This window comes from Panthera leo, chromosome D3, assembly GCF_018350215.1.
Source record: "Panthera leo isolate Ple1 chromosome D3, P.leo_Ple1_pat1.1, whole genome shotgun sequence".
NCBI classification, from domain to species: Eukaryota; Metazoa; Chordata; class Mammalia; order Carnivora; family Felidae; genus Panthera; species Panthera leo.
The window spans coordinates 26,028,760-26,043,241 of record NC_056690.1 but is presented as its reverse complement, the minus strand read 5'-3'; the positions used below and the strand labels follow the sequence as shown (position 1 = coordinate 26,043,241).

At 47.4% G+C, this 14,482-nt stretch overlaps 1 protein-coding gene across 1 annotated transcript in view; it reads left to right on the top strand.

The window, feature by feature from the left end:
* SEZ6L (seizure related 6 homolog like) overlaps positions 1-14,036 on the top strand; it is a 71,876-nt gene extending 57,840 nt beyond the window's left edge. Inside the window, 5 exon segments of the mRNA XM_042909669.1 lie at positions 464-658; positions 6,234-6,266; positions 8,077-8,191; positions 9,895-9,997; positions 11,643-14,036. Coding sequence (XP_042765603.1) covers positions 464-658; positions 6,234-6,266; positions 8,077-8,191; positions 9,895-9,997; positions 11,643-11,672 — 476 coding nt within the window. The 3' untranslated portion in view covers positions 11,673-14,036.
* Positions 14,037-14,482: the final 446 nt, after the last annotated feature.

Genomic DNA, 14,482 nt, shown 5'->3' with positions numbered 1-14,482 from the left:
AAGAGTATTTCATAATGTAACAACACTGCCATCCGTCCATCATTTACCGAGCACCCGTGACCTGCCAAGAACATGCTGTAAACACTTCATACTCATTGTCTTATTTAATCTTCCACATCCCTATGAGATAGATACTACCATTCTTTCCATTTGACTGATGAGGAAAACTGAGGCTCAGAGAGGGTGTGGCCCTTGCTGGCGGTCACACAGCTCGTGCATAGTAGAACCCAGATTTTAACCCAGATTCCGCAGCCCAGGCCATCTGCTCGTGCCCGTGTGCCACATGTGCCCGGAGGTGGGAGGTGGGGCGATGGATCTGAGGAATGGGAACCAGTTGGATGTGAGGGGAATGCAGGGAGATGGTAACGGAGAGGCCGGCCAAAGCCAGATCAGACAAGCTGCGAGTGGGCGTCCCCACAGATTTGCATCGTCTCATCAGAGCTGCTTTGGGCTTGCATTTCAGCGGAGGAGTCGCTGGCATGTGATAACCCTGGCTTGCCTGAAAACGGGTACCAAATCCTGTACAAGAGGCTCTACCTGCCGGGAGAGTCCCTCACCTTCATGTGCTACGAAGGCTTTGAGCTCATGGGCGAAGTGACCATTCGATGCCTCCTGGGACAGCCATCCCACTGGAACGGGCCACTGCCCGTGTGTAAAGGTAAAGAAACCTACTCTCGACCCTGGGATGGAGGGCCCCGCAGATGTCAGGTCCGGCTTCTTAGGATTCTCAGCCTGGCCTGAAGAAAAGCCGAGTCACTGTATTTCATTAAATCTAAGATACCGCCATTATTTTCCGCACCACTGAGAAAGGGGGGAAAAAAATTGCTGTCAATTAAACTATGGCGCACTCTGCCTTCTCCTGGCTTAGCATTTTTATTTTTACTTACTGAAGGTGCTATTTATTTATTTATTTATTTTTATAACTTTTTTTTAAATATGAAATTTATTGTCAAATTGGTTTCCATACAACGCCCAGTGCTCATCCCAAAAGGCGCCCTCCTCAATACCCATCACCCACCCTCCCCTCCCTCCCACCCCCCATCAACCCTCAGTTTGTTCTCGGTTTTTAAGAGTCTCTTATGCTTTGGCTCCCTCCCTGTCTAACTTTTTTTTTTTTTTTTATCCTGAAGGCGCTCTTTAAAACTTAGATTTTCATCATAAAGGAAAGCCATTCTGCTTTTGACTCCTCTTTGGTCACGTGGCTTAAACATTTCCCACCTCCTGCACCCCGTTTTCCCAACCATTTGGTTGCCAAGGGTTACAACTGCTGCGCTGTTGCCTCTGGGGTGGTCTCCCAAGCTGCTCGCACCCAATCTCCAAAGGCTGTGGTGGGTGCACGGTGGGGGCGGGGGCACGGGCATCGTGGGCGCCACCTGCTGGCCGTGGAGTGAATAACATGCCATTGGTTGTAAGACACGCCCCATCCCAGAGATGGTCAAGAGCGAAATGTATTTTAGAATCCGTGAAACCCTCATCATTGAAATTAAGAATTGGAATACCCAGTGAGACTTGGATCCATTTATCTGGGTCTTTAAGATGTGCGATTAATAACAATATCTTAAAGCCGTTCAATGCTTTAGGCCAGTAGATCTTAACCTTTTATGGAGTCAAAACCCCCTTGAGAATCAGGCAGAATACTCTGAATTCTCTCCCCAGCAAGAAGGGAAGCATGGAGTTTTACATTTCTATTTGGGAACCCATCGCCTCAGTGGATGCCCACATGCCTTATTCATGAACTTCAGCACTGAGTCTTAAAAATGTTTTCCAACCAGCATTTCTGCTCCTAGGTATATGCACAAAATAATTGCCAATAGGTATTCAAACCAGCACTTGTAAATGAATATTCATAGAGGCATCGTTCACAAAATATGGAAACAACCCCAATGTCCATCAACTGATGAGTGGATAAGCAAAATGTGGCGTATCCATATGGTGGAATATTATTCAGCCATGAAAAGGAGCAAAGTGCTGCTGTGTCCATAGCCCGGATGGACATTGAAAACCTTATGCTAAGCGAAAGAAGCCAGACACAAAAGATCACATATCCTATGATTACGTTTATATGAAATATCCAAAATCGGTAAATTGGTAGAGACAGGAAGCAGACTGGTGGCTGCCGGGGGCTGGGTGGAGAGAAAGGAGTAACTGCTTCTTTGGTACAAAGTTTCCTTTTAGGGGTGATGAGAATGTTCTGGAAAGAGAGAGAGGCGGTGGCTACCCAACATTGCGAGTGTGCTAAATGCCACAAAATTGCACACTTTACAATGGTTAATTTTATGTTATGTGAAATTTACCTCAAATTTTTTAAAAGGTTTTTTTTTTTCCCTGAATTACCTCATTTAAAGCCCTAGGACCACTCTCTAAGATAAATGAAGGATTGTACCCATTTTACAAAAAGAGAGGCTCAGAGAAGTTAAGTGACTGTCTCAAAGCCACACAGCTGTTACGAGACAAATCTGGGACTTGAACCCATATCTCCTGATTGTCAATATCCTGCCTCTTCTCCAGTGGGCTGGGTCAGGGTGGGCTTCACAGCTGTTAGGCTGATAGCCTCCAACCAGCCAGTGACTTCAGCATTAGAATCACCCAGACTGTTTATTAGGAACACATTCTGGAGCGCCTGGGTGGCTCAGTCGGTTAAGCGTCCGACTTCGGCTCAGGTCGTGATCTCACAGTTCGTGAGTTCGAGCCCCGCGTCGGGCTCTGTGCTGACAGCTCGGAGCCTGGAGCCTGCTTCTGCTTCTGTGTCTCCCTCTCTCTCTCTCTCTCTCTGCATTTCTCTCTCTCTCTCTCTCTCTCTCTCTCAATAAATAAACATTAAAAAACAAGAAATAAATTCTGGAATCTACCCCAGATCTACAAAATTAGAACCGGAGGGTAGGACCCTAAAATAAGCATTGTAACAAGCTCTGGGTTGCTCAAATACACTTCGAATTTGAGAACCATTTAAGGCAGTGATTTCCAAACACAGAGTGCAAGTATAAACAGATTTCTGGGTCCCTGCAGGGGAGATGCTAATTTCACCGGGTCTAGAGCAGGACCCAGGGAGCCAGGGTAACTAGCATCCGCGGTGAGTCTTAGCATCTGGCAAATGTGGGAAACACGTGCCTAGAGCAGGATGTTCTCACCTGGAGTCGAGCAGGGGTTTATCCTGCAAGAGCAAAGTCTTTATACAAGCAGTTCTTAATAAGAGGGCAAGAGATCGTGTTGAAATGCAAAGAAAAATAAGGAATCAGCAACCGGGATTTATGACAACTATCTTCCTGGGGTGCTTGGGTGGCTCAGTCAGTTAAGCATCTAGTCTCTTTGTTTCGGCTCAGGTCCCGATCTCACAGCTTCGCAAGTTCAAGCCCTGCGCTGGGCTCTGTGCTGACAGTGCAGAGCCTGCTTGGGATTCTCTCTACCCCTCCCCTACTTGCGCTGTCTCTGTCTCTGTCTCTGTCTCAAAATAAATAAACTTAAAAAAAAAAAAAGATGACTATCTTCCTCCTCTTAAATTCCTTAAACTGCCTTCTTCCTCCCAAATTCCTGCCCTAGTCTTGACTAAATCCAGCCCTGTGTGCGAATTTATTTTCGATAGCACAGGAGATCTGCTTTGTAGAGTTAAAACACGGGGATGTTTTCCCCCGGTTAAGATTTCCTGTAAACCTTCTAAGTGCTACATGGACGGTAACAGAAATTAATCTGGTGTTGCTAGTAAGAGTCCTGCATGGAGGAAAATTAATAGGTTTTTTTTTTATAAGAAATCTAAGTTTAAGATAGATTAAAAGGCCGTTTTTTATCTGCCCCAGGACTGTTTATATTCTTTTTGGATTAGCTACAAAAGTATCTCGTGCAAGAGTTAGAAGAAATCAGAGCCGCAAGGAAAGCGTTAGCAGCTCTTCTCTTCTGTTCTCCAGCCCTTCCTTTCCTCCCGGAAGCCAGTACTAATCACCCCCGAGTGTCCCATCTCCCAGTTCCTTGGACTCACACAAATAGATACACTGTGCGGGGAAGGGGGTGGGGCAGGGGATGTTGGTTTCCAAGTAAAAACACTTCGAAGGATACTTACCTTGTGTTTTGCTTTTCCCCACTTATCACACATCTCCCTCAAGTTGGAAAAAAAGGAAAAATGTGGCTTCTGCCCTATCTTTTTCATTGCCGCCCATCATTCCACGCTGGGATGTATCATGATGCGTCCAGTCCTTCCTCTGTGGACGGATCTCCCGGTTCTTTTCCGGGTTCTTGTTTGTTTGGTCTCGTGTTGCCCAGAAACACCCTTGCCCATGAATCTTCGGGTGCTGACTTTTCTCGTCAAATAGGACACATTCCTCAAATTGGGATCAGTGGTGTGGGCAAAGATCCGTGGATGCTGAGTTTTTGTGGATTTTGCCAGATCCTTTTCCATAACCATAGTGATTCGTGCCCCCCCTCTAATAATGGGTGATAATGTCCCTTTCCGCACGTCCTTGCCAGCATTGGATGCTATCATTTTTTTTTTTTTTTATGTTGCCAATCTTAAGGGAAAATGAAACTGCCATCCAAAAATACACACGTGATGAAAAACATACGAAAAGATAAAAGTTGCTCAATCCCTGAACCCTCTATGTTCTAAGATAGGTGAGCCCTTGAAGCCCCAGCAGGTGAGTGGCCCCCTGCCCCCCCACTTTCTTTCTCAGGCACAGCAGAGTTTCTGGCAGGAAAGGATCTTGGGGGATCCTTACATCCTTCTCTCCCCTCCATTTCTACCCCTGAGACCCCATGACTCTGTAAGGCAATGAGAAGTCACTTCCCCTTCCAAAAAAATGTGGGCTGCATGGACATTTTGTGATCTGAGGTTAGCAAGGTGACTGAGCGCCAATGTAAAGCCACCTGACTGGGACTCAGGGGCGGGGCTTCTGCCTGACTCTGCTGTGGACCAGCTGCATGCCCTTGAGCCAGCCACCCTCCCTCTCCGACCTTGGTTCCTCTTTGTGTGAAATAAAAGGAAAAGGCAGGGCCCAGGAGGCTGCATTTTAGCATGTGCCCCAGGAGCCACTGACCACACTCCAAGGGACACAAGTTCAAGGCTTCCTTCTGGCTCCGAGGTTCAGTAGGAGTCCCTGCACTCCCACACACACACCCAATGTCCAGCTCGTATCTTGGGCAGGAAGCATCTGTCCCCATCCCTCCATTTTCCTGTTGCCCTAATTCCAGAGACACCTGCAGTCAGTTAGTTAGTAAGCTGGCTGATTCAGTTGGCATCACATGGTAATGACTAAAGTCAAAGAGTGACTTTGACCAAGGCACAGATTAGGAAGTCTGAGTATTAGGACATGAGTACAGCTGGGCCTCTGGTGACCATCCCCTGTCACTCCTTTATAATGCAATCTTTTTATCTAAGCCCTTCACCCTGGGGTTTTGCATCTTTGAAACACATCCGTGTGGGTATATTTCTGTGCTCGGCTGCCATGAGGTCTTTGGGGCCAAAACCTGGGAAAGTCAGTCTTTATCGTCTTGAACTTCCAGAGAACTTGTATAAGGAATACAGGGAAATGAGTGAATTCCAGAGAGTTCTAGTCTGTGACAGTGAATGAAAATCGCTTTACATAGAATATAAATAATAGCCAAATAAATATGGAATAGAAGGGAAACCAGAAAGCTTCGTATAAACATGTATTTCAAAGCAGGAAAACAGTTTCGCCTCTGGCTGGATTCTGGATTTGGGGCTCTGTCTCGAGCCTCACCGTTGGTCAATCTTTGTCTTACATAAGGAACAATAAAAGGGCAGAACTATGTGATTAAAAGCAGAGGGTGGGGAAGGTCGAGCGGTCTTGAGCGTAAAGCCTGCCTCCATCCGCACAGAAGCTGTGTGAGGTCAGAAAAGTTGCTTTACTTCTCTGAGCCTCGGTTTGTTCATCTGCAAAATGGGGATGATGATGGCATCTGCCTAACGAGATTGTCGTAAGGGTTAAATGAGCACATACATGTATAAAGCTCTTAGCACAATGTCTGACATGCAGTGAGTGTTCAGTAATTGTTCACTATTACCACCGTCATCCTTGTCTTTTTCGTATCTATCTCACGATCTCTCAGGACCCTGGGAAGGGAATGTGTCCAGGCATTTCCACTAATTCCAGCAGCCCAAGATAAAGAAAAGCCTAGTACTAACTTCAGCAAAGCATGGCGTGGGCTTTTGCCCCTAATGTTTTGCCGTCACTCCATGCAGAGTGAATTCACTTGACATTAACCAATGCTTCCAATTTCCCTTTCAGTTAATCAAGACAGCTTTGAACACGCATTAGAAGGTGAGTTCCATAATGAAAAAAAAAAAATCCAATAAATCAAGCTAATAGCAGAAAACAAGGGCAGGTCCTTGCATATTCTTCTCCAAGTGCTTAAAAAAAAAAAAAAAAAAAAGCAGAAATCCCATCTTCACACTGCTGAAAATAATTTCAAAATAAAACATATTGTAAAAGAACCAGGCCATCATATTTGCAACCTAGGGTCCTAACTATGACCTGAAAGGGATTTACTACCACTTATGAACATGGGGTCAGAATATCAGAGGGTCCTGAGAAAGGCACAACCCTGTTGTACAACTTTTCACCCACGTGGTGCTGTTTGGGGGAATTAAATCCAGTGATGCCCCACCTCCCATGCTGAGAACCCCCCTGGCTTTGGGAGGGAAAGGTCTGCCTGGCGGATGCCCTGTGGTCTGTGTTCCCTTTGGTCTTTGTCTTCCCCAAATTACCTGTCCCTGTGTCCTCCTGGTTTTAGATCCTCCTCCTGTTAGGAATTCCCAAGTGAGATTTATTCATGGGGAACGGACGGTAAAAGCTAGCCAGGATTTTGTTTTGGCTTTTATTCTATGTTTCCTTCCCTTGCAACCCCTCCCATATGTAAAACATTCTGCATGCTGTATCATTTCCATTCACTTTGGTACAAAGCCACTCACCAGGGATGTGGTGTCAGAAAAAAAACCATATATATATTCATGTTTTAAGTTGTAACCAGTTAAGCAGTCTTTATTATTATTTTTGGAGCCGCTTAGCTTTCTGACAATAAGTAATTCACTCAGAGTGTGGGGCTGTGTGAATTACGTGTCATTTAGCTGCTCTCCCTTGCAACAGATGACATTGTAATCCAAACAGGCAGGGCCGGGGCTCAGGTGTAAGTGCAGAAGAGGACCATATATTAGTCACCCTGCAGGGAAAAGAGAGGGCACTTTGTGGTGTTAGTGTCTTCTCAAGCCATCTCTTTGCTGCCTTTCAGCAACCAATGAACCATGGGAATGTCTCAAAGGCCTGGGTGGCTCAGACATGATGAGTGCCATCGTAATGTTTTGGGCTCATGCAGTTGTCATGGGTGTTAGGATCGATTTTTCAGACTCCGGAGAGTGGCAGTTAATGGATTATAGATTGGTGTGCACAGCTGAGCTCTATTGGCCGTGGCCGTGGAGAAATGGCAGACAGAACCTGGAGCACGAGCACCTAGAAGAGACGTAGGGTGTCCCATCAAGCTATCCTGGGAAAATGCCCCTGGCCCCCTACATCAGCTACAACAGTTTCCACAACTCAGGGGGAGGTGGTGAGAGGCTCCCGGAGAGGCAGAGAGGGTGCGGCCACGGCCTCTGAGTGTCCCCAGTTGGGGTGTCATCGCAAGGTGCATACTGAGAATGGACCCGGCTGCCCAGCGCCCTCTCCTGGAGGGTCTGGGGGACACCTGTCAGTCTGGGTGCAGCAAAGCACCCCGTTTTCCATGGGGTGCTGAGCAAATCTGCCTTCCCAGTTAGCACACGTGAGATGTTCTCCAAGTCTCTCCTTGAGGGATTTTAGCCGGATTTCAACTGCACCCAGCCACCCGCCCCCCCCCCCCCCAAAATGGGCATGGTATGACGGAGGTTTGAAAGAGTGTAATTCTCCGTAGCCCCGTGGGCTCCATTGCAAAGAACCAGCCCCATTCCCTCTAGCGTCCGCCTCTTCTCCCCTCTGGGGATGGTTCTCCGGTGGCCAAGGCTCTGCGATGCCCTGGGAGGGCAGGTGCTCCCCTGGGAGCCGGGTACCCACATGGGCCGAGGGCGTGAGACACGAGGGCTTCACCGGCTTGTGTGTTTAGTAGCAGAAGCGGCAGCAGAGACATCGCTGGAAGGGGGAAACATGGCGCTGGCAATCTTCATCCCTGTTCTCATCATCTCCTTACTGCTGGGAGGAGCCTACATTTACATCACCAGGTAGGGGGCTTCGGGGCAGGGGGTGGGGGGCTGCGGTCACTCAATGACCAGAGCACTGGGGGGCTGCGTCACCACCTGTAGCTTGGGGGCAGGGTTACTTGTGTGCTTGTAGATGACGTGACCTCCCAGCCCCACCCCCCACGGTAGGAGGCATGATCCCTGACCTCAGGGAGCTGTGGTTTAATGAGAGAGACACATCTTTCACACTACCAGGCACACTGACATCTACCCCGTCATTCACTCATTCATTCATTCGCTTTTTCGACACACGTGACAAATCCAACACGCGCCAGACGTTGTCCCGGGTGTTGGGGTTGTGGAGCTTGCCTGCAGTGAGGAAGGAAGATACTCAGCCATCGCCAGGATATTCACTCAGTCATTCAAATTCACAATTATTGGGCACCTACTGTGTGCCGGGCAGTTTTGGGGGGCGGGGGGATTCTAGGAACATCCTTGTGAACAAAACAGAAGGAGATCTTTGATATGTGGGGCCCAGGTTCTAATGGGAGAGAGACAGACAAGCAGAGTGTAAAAGAGAATACAGGTGACTCTTGAAACAAATGAGGGTTAGGGGCGCCGACACCCAGTGATCAAAACTTTGCACATAACTTTTGACTCCCTGAACGCTAAACCGCCGTTGACCAGAAACCTTACAGATAACATAAACAGTCAAGTAACACATATTTTGTATGTTATATGTATTATATACTGTATGCTTACAATAGAGGCAGCTAGAGAAAAGAAAGTGTTATTAAGGAAATCATAAGAGAAAATACTTAAAGGTACCATACTGTATTTATCCAAAAAGAAAAATCCACATATAAGTGGACCTGCGCGGCTCAAACCTGTGTTGTTCAAAAGCCGACTGTGTACATTAGGAGGTGATGAATGCAGGGAGAAAAGAAAGCTGAGAAGGGAGCAAAAGGGACCTGGGCTAGAGGAGGTGGTTGAACTTTAAAAGAAGAGTCCCCACTGAGAAATGACATTTGAGAAAGGACTTGAAAGCAATAATGAGTCGCCTGTGCAAATATCTGGAAAAGGAGGATTCCAGGCAGATAAACAGTATGTGCAAAGGCCCTGAGGCAGGCCTCTGCCCAATATAAATTTTTTCTGCCCTTGTGGAGCCCACAGTGTAGTAGGGGGAGAGGAGAAACACACAAATTATAACACACCGTGAGGAACACAATGAAGGAAAGAGATAAGGTGTGGTAATGGAAGGACCACCTTTTTTTCAGTTTATTTATTTTGACAGTGGGGAGAGGTGCAAGGGAGGGGCAGAGAGAGGGAGAGAGAGAATCCCAAGCAGGTTCCACTCTGTCAGCACGTATCCCAATGCGGGGCTCGATCTCACACACCACGAGCTCATGGCCTGAGCCGAAAGCTAGAGTGGGACACTTAACCGACTGAGCCACTCAGGTACCCCAAAGAACCACCTTTTAAATAGGTAGTCAGAGAAGGGTGCTCTGAGGCAACACAGTACATAGTAGGTGCTCAAAAAATGCTCATTATTACTTTTTTCTCTCTGCATTAAACAGGCGCTTGAACCACCTTACGGGTAAAAACCAGTTGAGCTTTACCCCTCCCCAGTAAGAGGAGGTACTAAGGCTTTAGTTATCAGTGACTGGGTTGAAGTTGAGAACAATTTGGATTGTCATCTGCTCCAGGACAAGTAATTTCTCTCTCTTCCGTTGTCTCTTCTCCAGATGCCGCTATTACTCCAGCCTCCGCCTGCCCCTGATGTACTCCCACCCCTACAGCCAGATCACCGTGGAAACCGAGTTTGACAACCCCATTTATGAGACAGGGGTAAGTTGGTCTGTCTTCTCCACCCCCCACGCCCGTGCCTCCCTCCTTGTCTGCTTCAAATGCACCGACATCAAAACAGAAGGTTTCATTTCCTTTGGCTCACGATGCTACTGCCAGAAAAGCATGGCCGGTGGTCCTGCCCCAGCCCCACCGTGACCACTATGGGGATAACCGATGGGAGAACCCAGCTCTCTTTGCGTGCCGATGACAAGCCTGGAAGGCTTGCTCTGGGCAGTAACAGCCACAGAAAGAAATCACAGGCTTTTGGCTGCACCAAAGAAAGACCCGTGGAGACACAGCTGAGATGGGTCAGAACCCACCAGAGGCAATGGGCCGCACCCCACATCTGGCTGAACTCCACTCCGTATTGAGTGACAATGTGCAACGTTCCAACCCGTTTGGGTGGCAGACATTTGTGTGGGGTACTAGGGACACAGTCGTGAACCAAATAGACATGGTCCAGCCATTAATGGGCTTATGGTCTTGCAAAGGAGACAGAGATCAACAGTAAGATCAATAATAATAATAATAATAGGTACCAGGAGCCAGGCACCTTAAATACACAGTCCCTGAAACTCTTTGTAATATATTCTGCAGTTATCTCTGAGTGACTGATGAGGATACTGAGAGGTCAGAGAGACGAGAAAACGATAAGCACAGCCTAGAGCCAGGATACAAATTCAAAGTGATGCCGTTAACCACTATATTATCTCGCTTCCCGTTGAACCTCAAACAATCAAATAACCCAGTGGATATCTTGATTACAACAAATCATCATTTTTAGGGACCATGAAAAAAATTGGTCGAGGTGCTATGACACCTGGCCAAGACATGCTAGCACCTTTGCTGTGTTCTGTTCATGGGAAGCCAGTCACAGGTCCTGCCCACACTTAAGGAAAGGGCATCATGCAAGAATGTCACCTCCAAGAGGTGGGGAGCATGGGAGCCACCTTAGTGTCTTCCCACCCCACTCCCATCTACCATGAAGCACAGACATGATTGCTTATCTGTGTCGACCCAGCAGGAACCATAGACCTCCGTTAAAGCACAGGACAATGACCTCTTCTGGGGCCATGTCTATGACTTCCTATATCTCCCTGTTCCTCTGTCCTGGAGGCCTGGAATATATTACACACGCTCTATGAATATTGGAGAAATTGAATTGGTTGCTATCCACATGTTTTAGACATTTTAGATATGGCGCCAGTAAGAAGAGGTCATATGTTATTTCACATTCCATGTACTTTGTTTCCAAATCCTAAAAGAAGGTCAGGCTGATTTTTAAAAATTAGCATTTTAGAAACTAGGTCTTATTAATGCTTATTAGTGCAGTGTATCAGTCACCCAGCACTATAATAATGCTGAGTAACAAATAATCCCAAAACTCAGTCACTCAAAGCAACAAATGCCAATTTGCTCACCAGTCTGCAGGATGGTGCTTTCAGCTCGCTGTGGCTGAGTGATAGTCCTGGTTCAACCCTGCTCACTGTCACATCCGGGACCGGCAGGTTGTTGGCCGGGGTGACTCAACTTTGCTACCCACATTATTCACCTCCTTGCTGGGTCGAAAGGCTATTGAGGCACGCTCTGCCCACGGCTCTACCACACAGGGGTTTACTCGATCTGTTGCTTCTGTCTCTTGCAGGAAACCAGGGAGTATGAGGTGTCCATTTAAGGAGAGCTACGCGTGAGAAGGGAACTCACAGATAGGAACTCAACTACACCTCCTCGAGAGATTCATCCAGAGACCACGCGGCATTTGATTGAAACCCCCAGAATGTTTTGTCAGTCTTTTCTTTAGAGTCTTTATGGAAGATTTCCTGGTTTTTTTTTTTCTTCGCTGTATTTATTATATTTAAAATTGAAATAGGGGTGGTTGGAGGTGTTGGAACTGCAGCCAGATTCATGAGACAGCCTCGACTCTGAGGGCAGAGGACCAGCAAAATGACCCACGTGGCGGCAGAGGGGAAAAAAGACACAAGCAGACGCTGGGTTTCTCCATCAGCAACGCCAGGCAATGGCGGCATCACATCAACCTCACGCATCTTTGGGGTCCACGCCCACGGTGCTTTTAGGACAAATCCAAGCCCAAGATTAGGTTGGAAAGGGTGTGTGTTGGTGGATTAACTCGGGTCGGACTGGAGCTTGAACAGGTCTGCTCCCAAACAAATCCTGGGGTCGCTCTTCTGATACTCTCCTCTTCTCCAAGGTCTTGCCACGGCCCCTCCCCCTCCCCCGGTCCTCCCGAAGACGGCAGAGGGGTTAACGTGACCATTCTCGCTTGCCACCCTGGCCTCGCCAGGGGCTGGCAGAATCAGAAAATGTTTCAGAGTAAATGAGAGACCTGAAAAAGCTGGTGAAGCGTGGGGGTGAGGGGGAACGTTGAGGGGACCCAGTTGATACAATGTTCTTTCCTGTGACGACTCCTTCAGTGGTGAAAGGGAAGGTTATTTATGCTGCAAGTGCCAGAGTCCATCACCTTGTTCTGCAAAGGCCACCCTCAAGCTGGGACAGTAGATCTGCGGGCTTTGGAGGCACGGGGAGCTTCACCCGCATGGTTACAAGGGTTTGTGCTGCAGGGGGAGGGACCACGTCCCGAAATCCTTAGGGAGGAGCTCTGTCTGTTTTCCTGGAATACTGCAACGCCAGAGCCTGCAAAATAAGGGAGGCTCGCGTGCCCTGTTCCTCTAAAAAGTGTCAGAAGAAACACCTGCAATCAAGGATTTCGGAAGGAAGGGTCCTATGAGAAGAAACTGTTTTTCTGTTCTCCGAGGCTCTGCCCAGATGTTGGACCGTGGCGTGAATGCTGACCGCGGAGGGGCAGGAAAACGGGAGCAGGAGATTTAAACCCACAACGGGATCCTGGTCATACAATTCGATCCCCACGGAGGACAGAAGGAGGAGTTTCAGGCGGGAAGGGAAACCCGAACGCCTCATTAATCACCTGCACATCTTCAGATTTTATCTGCGTCCTTTTGCTCCAACCCAGTGGGACTGGTGAGCGTGTGGCTCTCAGGAGGCTTCTTCTCCAAATACGGAATAAAGAAAAGGCAATGGGTGAGGCTACGTGGAAGGAATAGTACGGGCAAGGTCGATTTGCCTCCCTGGACCGTCTCCTCCCTAGTGACGGCCGGTGGCTCAGAGAAAGACAGCCCCCATGCTTTCGGAGCCCACGTTGGCACCCTCCCACACTCTCCAGAATCGTTTTATGTCAGCTGGTTTTCAAACAAGAAGAGAGCTCTCGGCTGCCATGCCATTGAGAGAATGGTGGAGTCCATATTTTGGTTAGCTTGTCTAGACAGCTCTGGACCAGGCTAGGGCAGTTGACTTTGACATAGCCTTCTCCCGGCGAGACACCTGGGGTTCCATCTTGGGGGAATCAGAGGCCCAATACTTTCTCCTTCTGCCAGAAAAGAATCCTGCTTATATGCTCCTTAAGGCATGCATCCTGATGCACAGCAAGAGATCATTAAAGGCTGCCTTCCAGCCACCCAAAACCCACCCCACTTTATGCAAAACAAAAACCCAGAGGAGAGTCATTCCAGATCATCAGTAAGCAACCGTCATGTTTGGAGATGGCCCAACAATGCAAACAAGGCGACCTTTTTTTTTTTAAAGGGCAGAATCCAATCTTATGCTTTTGTTTCTGTTTGATGCTTATTCTAACCCTAACTCTGGGTCCTCTGGAAGGAAGAACTCGATTAATGATATTTAATTTTAGAGCATACTATGGTTACATGGAAACTAAACATTTGCCTTTCATCAAGACTGACAAAATATGAAATCCTTCTTGGCTGTTGAGGGATAGAAAGGTGTTGGTTTTTGTTGTTGTTGTTGTTTTTTTCAGGATACCGGTGTCTTAGTTCTGTCTTAGTGGTACAGCACATAGAACCATGTTTTAAACATTTATTTTCATCTAAAGATGGATCGTGTGAGCTTGGCAATGTACAGTGTGACTGAAAAGGCAGGTTGGTGTCTGTTTTTCTTTTTAGAATACCTGAATGTGTGTTTGTAAAGGTAAAAAGATAAAAATAGTGCCAAAAATGTACCATGCGTCTCATTTAGGCTCATACACGTCTGTTTTTATAAGGTCGATGTTAAAACCCATCAGGATTCAATATTTTTGAACGGGATACAATCTTGAGCAACTCGAGAACCAACCCACGGGACCTTTCCTACAAGCCCCTCTTTGTTTTCAAAACAGTGGGGAAATCGTTTACAGAGATTTCAAGGTTCAAAGAATGCATGTGATGGTGTGTATTACATGCTAATTCATATAAGCTGTATCTGTCAGCTACCGCCCTGTGCTTTACAAACACACACACTCGATCCTCTTTGGCTTGGAGCTCATCTTTTTGCTTTTTGGGGAGGGGGGGATGGGGAGGAGTAGAATTATTTAGCCAACAGAAGTACTCTGGTTGCTACGTGAGGGCCGTCCTTACTTGGTTCCACAGACATGCTTTAAATAAGATCTTTTGCAGCCAG